Source organism: Zonotrichia albicollis, chromosome 19 (genome assembly GCF_047830755.1).
Source record: "Zonotrichia albicollis isolate bZonAlb1 chromosome 19, bZonAlb1.hap1, whole genome shotgun sequence".
Taxonomy (NCBI): domain Eukaryota; kingdom Metazoa; phylum Chordata; class Aves; order Passeriformes; family Passerellidae; genus Zonotrichia; species Zonotrichia albicollis.
In genome coordinates, this window is record NC_133837.1 from 13136976 (window position 1) to 13148716 (window position 11741).

At 63.9% G+C, this 11741-nt stretch overlaps 1 protein-coding gene across 1 annotated transcript; it reads left to right on the top strand.

Annotated features, from left to right (window-relative positions):
• The first annotated feature begins 6363 nt into the window (after positions 1-6363).
• CBX4 (chromobox 4) lies at positions 6364-10719 on the top strand. The gene is made up of 5 exons (XM_074554809.1): positions 6364-6623; positions 6721-6764; positions 7440-7505; positions 8157-8223; positions 8731-10719. Exons 1-5 carry the CDS (start codon positions 6555-6557, stop codon positions 10060-10062), a joined length of 1578 nt encoding a protein of 525 aa, XP_074410910.1. The 5' UTR covers positions 6364-6554; the 3' UTR covers positions 10063-10719.
• The last annotated feature ends 1022 nt before the right edge of the window (positions 10720-11741 follow it).

Consider the following 11741-nt stretch of genomic DNA (forward strand, 5'->3'; position numbering starts at 1 on the left):
CCACTGGGATGGGCACCCCTGTGTTGCCACCCCTGGCATGGGCACCCCAGCCTCGTGCCCAGCGCCAGGGCAGCTGCAGGAGGGTGGCAGAGCCAGGGCACGTGCTGGGCACTGAAGGAGCCAGCTCAGGAGGCACAGCAGCATCGCTGTGCTGCCCAAGAGACAGCTGGAGTTCCCAGAACCTGCTCAGCATCCCCGGGGGAAAGCAGGCAGCGAGCAGCAGCCTAAAAATAGCTGCCCTGGGCACACGCAGCCGCCTGAGAGAAGGGGAAGTGAGAAGAAAGATGGGCTGCAGCTTTCCAAGGAGCAGAGCAGCCCCCAGCCCTGCTCTGCAGCCATCCCCACGGTGAGCTGCAGTGCCTGCACCTGAGCATGCAGCACCAGGGTCAGGCAGGGCACCAGGGAGCCCAGGACAGGCCCCTGTGGGATGGCACCGCTGTGCCAGGCAGGAGCAGGGCAGTGCCTTGGAGTCCCTCACCAAAGGGTTGGCACCATTCAACCAAATGGAGCAGTGCAGGGAAGGGCAGAGGTTGGAGGAGCCAGTCCAACCAGTCAGAGCCCAGTTGTGCCTCCCAGTTGTGCTCACTCAGCACCTGGGGCTGTTCCCAGCCACACAAACCCGGCGTGAGCAGAACTCAGCACTGCCCAGGGCCTGCACACTGCCAGGGGCTCACACACCATCAGCCTCGGGGTCACAGGGATCCTCAGGCCATGGAAATGTCCTGCAGGCCCCAGGCTGAGCTTCCTGCAGCAGCGCAGAGGGCTGGGCTGGGCTGGGTGCGGGTGCTGGATCACCCCAGTCACAGAATCGGTGCCCAAACCCCGCAGATCAGCAGGAGCAGGGCCACAGAGCAGCCCCCACAGGGCCCTGGATCGCAGCTGTGCCCTGCAGGGACCCAGAGCCTCCTTCCCCCGGGCACGGCAGGGTACCCATCTCCCTTGGGTTTAGTGCAGCTCCCTGGGGTCGCACTAAGCAGCTTTGGGGCACCGAGATCCAGGGACAGCACAACACGTGGACAGCGCGGCCAGGAAACCCTTGTGGAAGCCTTGGGAACGTAAATACTCGGTCTAATCCTCGCAGGGGATGAGGAGCCGGGGCTGCTGGAGCCGCCAGGGCTCAGCAGAAGCTGCCGGGGCGGGCGGAAGGAAGGAGGGGAGGGAGCTGAGCTGAGCCTCGGCTCAGGTGCAGGGGCGGAGAGCGCCTGACCGCAGAGCCGAGCGCTTCCTCCCCCTCACACCCAGCCCTGAGTGCGGCGGGGCTCGGCCGGGAGCGCCCCTGGCACGCGGGGCTGCGGTGGGCACCGGGCACCGGGCACCGGCAGCGGCCGGAGCCGCCCGGTCCCGGCCAGCAGCACTCACAGCTCTGGGACTGCACAGCCTGTCCACAGCAAAGCTGCCCAACGCAAGCCGGAGGAGCTGGGCTGGGCGCTGGGGGCTGCAATCCCCTTTGCTGGGCTCAGCACAGCCCCTGCCCACAGGTACAAGTGGCCCTGGGTACCTGCAGGCTCAGCAGGAGGAGCAGCCAAGGAGCACCTGAGGAGTTTCTGCTGTGGACACACACACACACACACACATACACCCAGCTCTGATGCACAAAATCCCATAATCACCCTCAGCTGCCAAGGAACAGCATCAGCTCAGGCGGTGAGAGGGGGAAGAGCTCCAAGGGCCTCTCCAGGGCTGATGTGAGGAGGATGGGGAGGAAGGGGCAGGGCAGGACGGGGCTGAGGGGGTACCAGGCTCCTGCAGTGCCTGGGGAAGGGGCGCCCCTCTCCCTCTGCCCCAGGGGTGGGAATGCTTCCCAGCACTCTCTGCCTGCTGTCTCAGCCCTGCTCTGAGGGTGCGGGGCAGGCGGGCCCTGCTCCCCCAGCTATGTGCTCAGAGCCCCGTGCTGTCACAGCCAGGGACAGAGGGACCCCAGCGCCTCTTCCCCCTGAATTTCTCCCGACTTGCCTGGCTCTAAGAAGATTAAAGACAGATGGTCTCTGAGGCTCCCTCAGTGGCACCCATGGCTGAGGCTGTGGGGGGAAGGCAGGGCAGAGGAGAACCCTGGGGAAGGGGGGTCCGTGCCCAGGGATGGAGCATCCTGGCACCTGCTGTGGGTGCTGCCCTCCCTGTCTGTGCTCGCTGCAGATCTGCAGAGCAGGGCTGCCTCATTCCTGGTGAGCTCCAGTGGTGAGGGAGCCCAGCCATCCTCCCACAGCAGCTGCCCTGGGTACCACTGCCCCGTGCCCACAGCAGCTGCCCTGGGTACCACTGCCCCGTGCCCGCTGTGCCAGCAGCTACACAGAAACGGCTCCACTGGGCTGTGTTAAACTGCTGTGCAAGCACCCTGTGTGCTCCTGCAGGTGCCTCCTTCCTGAGGACTCTGCTCACAGCCTCTCTGGCTCGTGCTGGAGGCAGCACCACAAAAAGGAGTTCACCTAACGCGGCCCTGCGTGCAGCAGCAGCAGCAGGCACTGTGGAGCCATTGAAATTTCCACGTGATGACCCAGTTCAGGGTGGTTTTGCCGCTGGATTTTCCCACTGCTGCTGCCTCTGGGTGGGTGGTGGCAGCTGCAGACCTTGCTGCTGTGCTGGATTTTAAGGCCACCACACTGACAGCCCCAGCCCGTGGTGCTTCCCTAAGCATCACAAATCCTGGGCACTCGGTGTCTGAGGATGCCCATGTGCGCTTTGTGGCACTGGGTGCTTCACTGAGAGCTTTAGAGGGTGAGCAGTTTGCCAAAGGGGTTTTTGCTGCTGCCTGTTACACTGGGGGCAGGGCACGTGTCACTTCAGCTGCTGCAGTGAAGGTGGTGGGGATGCTCCGGGGGTTTTTGTGCATTTGTTGGAGCAAATTCCAGCCCAGCTGCCAGGCTTGACTCTTCCCTCACCATTCTGAGGCAGCAGTCCCTGAGCTTCCCCACAGCAGCACAGGGCTGAGCTGCAAGGCAGAGGGGCAGCCTGTATTTAGAAGGACACAATAATTGCAAGTCAGATTTGCTTGTTCAATACTCTATTGACAGATTTGCCTTGGCAACCTGGAACAGGGTTTCATTGTTCACATGTACTTCATGGCATCCTATTGATTGGGTGGGTGGGTTCAGGTTTTTGTGGATTTGCTGGTTTTGTTGTCTCCTTTTCCAAGCCTACCTACTCATCCTTCTCTCGCCTTCCTCCAGCACGGCGCTGACCTCAGCAAGGGCTGTGTCATAATCCGTTTTTCAGACTGTCCACAACTTCCAGTGCGAGGCAGAGCTGACAAAGGCAGAAGGGCAAATCCTGGAGCCCAGCTGGCCGAGGCTGAGGGCGGCCAGGTAGGGATGAATGGGGCCAGTGCCCTCCCCCCTGCTCCAAGGACGTGGCAAAGTCGGTGCCTGGCCCCGGGTGAGAGTGGCCTTGAAGGGAACGCTGCAACTATTCATGAATTAACTTTCTGTTATTATTTGGTGCTCGGGGAGCTCCTGGCTCTGCAGACCCAGCAGGAACCCCCGGCCTTGCTGGGGCAGAGGGGAGGAGGAGGTGAGCACCCAAACTGCAGCCGTGGAGCTGGGGGATTACAGCTGGGAAAGAATTGCTGGTTTGAATTGCTAATAATGATACCGACTAATGAGCAACATCAGAAATGATGGCATGTGCAATCAGTGCTGCTTGATGGCAAACACAGAGCGGGGCTGCAGGAGCTGCTGGGGCCAGGGAACAGGAGCATCCTTCAGAGGGGCAGCACCCACCCCAGGCAGGGCACTGCCATGGAGCTGGCTCTGGCTACAGGGGAAAAAACTTTATAAATAATGATGGAAAGAGTAACCAGAGACAGACATCAGCTCTGGGTACACGGAGGGAACATGGCCAGCAAGTGTTGGAGGGGAAATCACCTTGGTGGGTTCCCAGCAGCCGTGGGAAGCACATCTGCCCCTGGCTGCTGGAGGTTTTGTGTCACAGCTGCCCCCCAGCAGCCCCACCGGGGATCAGGGGCACGGGGGATGGAGCGCCCAGCCAAATCCTCCTCTGAGAGCCCAGCACCGACTGCTGATGCTCGGCAGAGAAAGAGCAGCCCGAGTTCTTGGCCAGGTGTGCGGTGAAGGGCAGGGATGTGTCTGTGCCCCGTCCCTGCCTGATCCACCAGCAAGGAACTGCCCGGGGCCGCCCCACTGCTCTGCCGGCTCCAAAGGCAGCGCTTGGCTCCCGCTCCTTTCCCTGGAATCCCTTTTCCTTGCCTCATCCCTGCGATATGCCCCAGCCAGTCAGCACGAGGCAACAGTTGGAAATGCTTCCCACTTTCCTTATTTAGGCTGTTTTATGTGGTTCAAATAAGGTGTCCTCTTTGGGCCTGACAAAGAGAAAGATGTATCAGTTCATGAACTGCTGCTGCCTGAGCAAGGTAAGAGACAGAAAATCACCACCATTACCATCATTATTGTGAATCATGTGCAATCAGCCCCGTAACAGAAAGCAGATGAAGATCCTACAGGAACCTGAAAGACGGGAGCTGCTGCTGAGCCATGGGAGCCAGGGGCCAGGCAGTGATTAAAATGCTTTTAATATTAGTTTTCAGTGTTGTTTCACTTTATATATATATATATATAGATATATATATATATACACACACATACACACATATATTTCATCAACAGTCTCTTGTATTGCTCCTGACACAGCTTCTAGAAGATGCCAAGGATGTCTGGTCACACATTTAAATTTTTTTAATTTTTTTTTAATTTGTATTTTTATCTATGCAGCCAGCCAAACTCTGCCCTCCTCATCGCCTGTTCCCGACTGAGTCCCGGGCAGAGCAGAGCTCTCTCATCCAGCCGGGATCCGGTGCTGGACGTGCTCTGCAGCTTACCCAGGCTGGGGAGGAATCGCACCAAACCGTGCTCGTCCCTGGGCATTTAGTTTTATTGCGAGCATTAGCGGTTTGTCTCCTCTGGCAACAGGAGAAGCTGGAAATGTCAAAGGGGAGGGTTAACAAACTCCGCTGGCATAAATTTCAATGAATGTATGTTTCTTAGGAAAACCGCTAAGTTAAAAAAAAAAAATTAAATCTTCCTGTGTGTGTTTTCCTTGGGCTGCTGTTCACAATGGATAATAATTCTTACATTAAGCCCCTTCGGCCCTCCAGGGAAATCAAAATTGTAATATCAGTTTGCTTTTTATTGGCTCGGCTCTGCGATCGCGGCGGCTGCGTCTTTGTTAGGGGCTGCGGCGCGGTGACATTCAGCGGTGCCTCCCGGTGTGTCCCCTCCGGTACCGCCGGGCCCGGGCACGGCCCCGGGGGCGCGACTGATGCCGGGATCACCGGGCTGGCACCGACCCGGGGCAACGGGAACGTCCCGGGTGCCGGGGGCGCTGCCCGACCCCGGCGAAGGAGCCGCTCGGGGCCCCGGTGCCGTTCGAGCTCGGCCCCGCCGCTCCCGGCGAAAGTTGCGGGAGCCCCGCGAGGATCGATCGGCCCGTCCGAGGCCCGTCCGAGCCCGGGGGGACAAGGGGGACGGCGGCACCGAGATCCCACGGCAGCCCCAGGGACCGCCTCGTTGTCAGCGGGCGCGGAGGCTCCGGTTCCCCCGGGTTGCCGGCCCCGGGACACAGCCGGGCACCGGCGAGGAGCGAACCCCGGGAGGGGTCGGGGGCTTCTCGCTCCCGGGTGTCACCCACGCGTGCCCGCGGCCCCACGGTCCGGCCCGGGGCTGCGGTGCCGGCGGGAGGCCCGGGGCTGCCGGTCCGAACGGCGGGGACTGCACGGGGCTCACACCGGGACGGGCCCGGCCCCGCTCCACCTGTCCGGGACAAGGTTCCTCCCGCTCCGGCACCCCCCGCTCCCCGAGCAGCGCGGGGCGGCCCCGCGGCAGCCGCAGACACGCGTGTGCTCCCCGGGAGCCGCTCCACGAGCACCGAGTGCGCGGAGCCGCCCGCACCGCGCTCCCCGTGCGCGGCTTCCGGCACCGGGCGGGGAAAGCGCCGCCACCTGCCCCGGGCCGGGCCCGCTGCCGCCACCGCCGGCCGTCCCCAGGCGGGCTCCCCACTGCCGCGGGACCCGCGGGCAGCGCGGCCGGGGCTTCCCCGCGGGCTCGGGCCCCACGGGCCGTGCCGGGGGTGGGCGCCGCCGCTCCCCGGGCCCGGGGCACCGCGCGACGTGGCGCGGCGTGGAGCCCTCCCGAGCGCCCGTGCTGCCGCGCATCCCGGCGGGACCCTCCGGCCGAGCCCGTTCCCCCGGGCCGCGGGTCGCGCACCTGCCCCGCGGGCTGCGCCGCCCCCGGCAGCCCCGTGGGGCCGTGCTGAGTCACGCGTGGGGCGGGAGCCGGGCCGCCCGCGCCCCCCTCCCCGCGCCGCCGTGCCCGGCCCCCGCCCGCCCCCTCCCCGCCTCGCTCCCCGGCAGGGCTGCGCCAATCCCCCGGCCCCGCCGCTGACGGGCAGCCGGGCCCGGGAGGCGCCGCCTCCCTGACGTCTCGCTCCGGGATTTGCACGGTTGCGGTGCCGCCGCTCAGTGTCTGTCGGGCCGGCGGCGGGAGCTGCCGGAGCCCGAGCCCAGCTCGGCTGCAGCGCGGCCCGGCCCGGCCCCTCCCGGCTGCGGGATGGAGCTGCCGGCGGTGGGCGAGCACGTCTTCGCGGTGGAGAGCATCGAGAAGAAGCGGATCCGAAAGGTGCGGGGGGCGGCGGCGGCGGGGGGCGGCGGGGCCCGGGGGCGCCGGGGGTGGCGGTTCCCGCTGACGCCGTGTCTTTGCCTCCCGCGCCGCTCAGGGCAGAGTCGAGTACCTGGTGAAATGGAGGGGATGGTCGCCCAAGTGAGTACCGGCGCCGGGCGGGGATGGGGCCGGGGATGGGGCTCCGGGAAGGGCCCCGGCCGGGGCGGCGAGCGGGCGGCGAGAGGCGGCGGCGGGGCCCGGCGGTGACGGCGGCGGGAGCCGAGCAGGCGGCGGCTGATGTGCACCAGAAAATGGCTCCTTCCCCCTTTCCCTCCTCGGGAGCCGGGCTCCATATTGCAGAACCGAGCTGGGAGGGGGGGGCAGGAAGGGGGGAGAAAGGGGGAATAACCGCAAAAATGGTCCGCGTCGCCCCGCAGCCCCGAGAGCCGCTGCCGAGGCGGGGGCAGCACCGGCACCGGAGCGAGCGCGGCCGCTGCGGAGCGTTCGGGGTTCGCATGACAGTGCGGGCGGGGGGGCGCGGGGGGGTCCGGGACGCCGCGGCCGGGTCCCTCCTCCGCCCCGCGGCCGCTTTCCTGGGTCCGGGAAAGGGGATTTGGAAAATTTCATCATGACATGCCTGGAATTCCTCCGGAATAATAACTGCGCTAAATAAACAGTACCGTCCCCGCGGCCCCCCCCGCCCATCCCCCTCCCCGGGACCCCGGCCCCACAGCCCGCTCCCGCCGGGCCCGGGGCTGCGGGGCGGCTCTGCCCGGGACCCCGGCCCCGCCGGCAGGGCCCCGCGGTGACGGCCGCTCTCCTCCCCTCTCCAAGATATAACACGTGGGAGCCGGAGGAGAACATCCTGGACCCCCGGCTGCTCATCGCCTTCCAGAACAGGTGAGCGGCCCAGGTGGGGCGGCGCGGGAGGGGCGGCGGGACCCCCGCTCGGGCCGCTCCCGCAATTGCAGATGCGTCACGGAGCCGGGGGCCGCGGCGGGGCCGGGCCGGGCCGGGCCGGGCGGGGGGCGCGGCCCCGGCGGGGCGGGCGGTGCTGCGGGGCCACCGGGCGACGCCTCCGGGTCAAGGTCCCCACGCCGCGGTGCCCCCCTTGCCGTGCCCCCCCACGCCGCGCCTCGCTCCTTCTCCCCGGGATTCGATGCCGCGACTCGAGGAGGCGGCGCTGCTGCTGCTGCTGCGCTTGGACGGGCTTCGGCTTTTTTTTTTTTTTTTCTTTTTGCCTTTTTTTTTTTTAAGCCTTTTTAATTTTTTTTTTTCTCTTTCCGCGCATTTATTTCCTGGAGTGTTTTGGCGCAAAACTGCGAACTTCAGCCCCTCCCCACAGCGGGGAGGCAGCAGCGGGGAAGGCGCCTGCTGCTTGCACAGGATGCCCCGGCCCGCTGCCACCTGCGGGCCCCGGTCCCCTCCCGCTGTCCCCTCCCTGCTCGCCATAGGGTCACCGCCACCGCGGAGCTGCCGTGCGGGACGGGGGGGTGGCTCCGGGGGTCCGTGTGCCGCCCTGGGGCTCACCGTGACGCTGTGTTCCCGCAGGGAGCGGCAGGAGCAGCTGATGGGATACCGCAAGCGGGGGCCCAAGCCGAAGCCGCTGGTCGTGCAGGTAACGCGCGGGCCCAGCCCCAGCCCCGCGGGGTCCCCGGGGAGCCGCTTGCAGCGGGTTTCATCATGCTCGGGATGAGCCTGCGCGCAGCCCCGGCGCCTCGCAGCGCCCCGGGGACCCCCAGCGCTGAGCTCAGCGGGTGCCCCTGCCCTGCCCTCCCCTCCGCGCTGAGAGCCGCCGTGCCCGTGCCCGGCTGGCATTAGCACGCTGCTCGCGGGCTCGGCAGCCGCGGTCCCGCTCGGCCCCCGTTCCCAGACAGCTGATTGAAGGGGGCTTTTCTTCTTTTCATTGCTTCATTAATCTGGAGCAATGCACAGCCTCTAAGTTGGAGTGGGCTGGGGCCGCCTGCTCGAGGACGCGGTGCCCCGGGACGCAGCATCCTGTAAGGAGAGCGGCCCGAGGGGCGGGGGCCGTGCCGGAGCCTGCAGCACCTGCCGGAGCTCCGGCCCCCGCGGGCCAGCAGCCCCTGGCAGCGCTCTCCAGCCCCGTCTCGGTTTTGCCTTGCAGCTCCCGTCCTTCGCCCGCCGCTCCAACATCCTCACGGGGCTGCAGGAGCCGGCCGTGGACACCAGGCCCAAGCTGGAGCTCGGCTCCTCTGGCAAGAGCCAGCAGCACCAGTATGAGCTCAACAGCAAGAAGCACCACCAGTACCAGCCCAACGGCAAGGAGAGCGCCATGAAGCACCAGTCCCACAGCAAAGGGAAGTATTACTACCAGCTCAACAGCAAGAAGCACCACCACTACCAGCCCGACCCCAAGATGTACGAGCCCCATTACCAGCCCAGCAGCAAGGAGCCGCAGGGCCAGGCCTGCTTGGACAATAACAAGGCCCCCCTGGTCGCCCACCCGGACAAGTGGGCTCACGGCCCGGCCAAAAACTTGCTGGGCCCGGTCAAGAACCTCACAGCAGAGAGCAAAAACGGAGCTGAGAAGAACCTGTCCAGCGGTACCGGGCCGCCCCCCCGGGACAGGGTGACCAGCAATGGCCTTGGGGGAAAGATGAAGATCGTCAAGAACAAAAACAAGAACGGGCGCATTGTGATTGTGATGAGCAAGTACATGGAGAACGGCATGCAGGCGGTGAAGATCAAGTCTGGGGAGGCTCCCCGGAAGCGGGCTGCGGAGGAGAGGACTCCTAAGAAGGGTGGGGAGGAGAAGGTGGAGGCTTGGAGGAAGCCAGGGGAGGACAGGGTGGTGGGCAGCAACGCCCTGAGCAAAGCGGAGGGCGAGAGCCGGCAGCCCCCGGCGGAGCTGGAGGAAGGTGCCCAAAAGACTCCCTTGGCCAAGGAGCTGCCCCTTCCCCCGGCGGAGCAGCCCCTGCAGCTCACCACCAAGCCGGACCTGGTGCCCTGGTCGCTGAGCCCCGTGTGCGAGCACAGCCCTTCCTCCATGGGACTGAACCTGTCGAGCGGCAGCTCGCGGAAGCGCTGCCTGTCGGAGCCGCACGCCGAGCGGGAGCCGGGCAAGAAGCGCCTGACCTCCCGCAGCATCAGCGCCCCCACCTGCCTCAGCCCCCCGCGGCCCGAGCCGCCCGCCCCGCCCGAGGTCATCCTGCTCGACTCGGACCTGGACGAGCCCATAGACTTGCGCTGCGTGAAGCCGCGGCCGGAGGGCGAGCTGGCCCTGGCCGAGGTGAAGCCGGAGCTGCCGCCGCCGCCGCCGCCGCCGGCCGAGGAGGCGGCCCCGGAGCCTCCGCAGCCCCAGGAGGCCGCAGAGGAGGAGGAAGAGGAGGAGGCCGAGTCCCTGCAGGAGTTCAAGCCCTTCTTTGGGAATATAATTATCACAGATGTGACCGCGAACTGCCTGACCGTGACCTTCAAGGAGTACGTGACGGTGTGAGCTGGGCTCCCCGTGGGAGCTGCCCGCCCGCCCGGGGCCGCCGGCCCCACCGCCTCCCTGCCGGTGCTGGTGCCCCTGCCCCGGAGCCCCGTGCCCCCGGACGGCCGAGCCCGCCGTGCCCTGCCAGGGGACGCCGGGACAGGGCCAGGCACGGTGGCCGTCCCTGCCACGGGGGTGACCTCGCTGCTCCCGGCCCGCAGCTGGGGCTGCTCCAGGACCTGCAGGCAGTGGGACACAAAGGATGGGACCCGCCAGTTACTCAGAGTTATAGTATTATATTTTAACAGTGCTAACTTGTCAAGTGATTCTTGCTCCCGTTTGTACGTGGTGTTCTTGAAATGTATTGTTTGAGCTGAAAGCTGGTCGCTCCCTGGCCACGCTAATATATTTATTTGTAGGTATTTATATAATGAAATATAAAGCCTAGATTTATGGAGTCCCTAGATCACCTTATAAACTATATCAAACGACTATTTTCTGTTCTCCTTTTTAACCATTGAGCATTTGTTAGTCTTGGTCCCCTGCCCTCCCCACGACCCGCAGGACCATCCCGTATATATTTTTTGATACTGTACACATGTGGTGTTTCTATGTGCAAAAAAAAAAATCGTTATCTAAAGCTAAACGAGCTATTATAGAAATTGCTGCTATTAGAAATGTCTAAACTATAAGCTTCCAATTATTAATTGCTTGAATGTAAATATTAAATGGAGATGTTGAAAGTGCATTTGATGTTCTGCAGCTAGTGTAGATCGGAGTGCAAAGCCCAGCTGCTGCGAGCTGCCAGCGGCGCATCCTGGTCTGAGGGCTGTGTCACAGGGGAAGAAATGTATCATGCAATCATGGCAAAGGACTATAAACCTTTACAAAAACTACTGGGATTTGGAGTGCATTTGTTACAGCATTGCGGATGGCAGGTGCCTGTGTGGGCCTGCTGCAGCTGGGCTGCCCCAGAGCTGGTGCCTGCAGGTTAAAATGTTCACTCAGAGGTGCAGTGTTTTGAATATAACTCAGTTTTCACCCCCAGAGTGTTGTGCCCACAGTGCTGGGGGCACCCTGAGTGCCAGGGTGGGCAGCAGGAGCCCGAGGTGTGGTGCTTCCCTGTGCCAGGGCTGGGGAAGTCTGTGGTCCCGTGATGGGAACCTGAGAAAGCTTAGGAGGCACAGGCTGGGCAGGTGGCACAGTGATGGGCGATGGCTGCCACCCCAGCACTGCCATCCCAGGGCTGGGGAGGGTCACAGCTGGGTAAGAAGCTGAAGGTCTCCACAAAGGAAGATGGTCCAAATTCCACCAAGAAAGCTGCAGCTGTGTCTGAACAGATTAATCATTGCTGGAGCCTGCTGGAAATGCATTGCAGGGCTCATTCTCTGTGAGAGGGCTGACAGCGTGGTGGCTGAGACACAGTGCTCAGTCTGTCCCCACAGTGACCCCTGTCACCTCCCCAGACAGAGCTGAGTGCCTGGGCAGTGCCACCCTCCCGACCCAGTGCTGGCAAAACTGGCTCTGCTGCCAGCCTGGCTCTTCTTGGGCTTTTGGTCAAAGTCAAGGTCTCCTCCAGCAAAGGTCTTGGTTGAAATATTGTTGAAGGCACGTTGATGTGTGTGGATCAGAGCCACGAGCTTGTGAGAAGCAAATGGAGTTGGTTTGGGTGAGGTGGAGCCTGCAGTGATAGCTGAGCC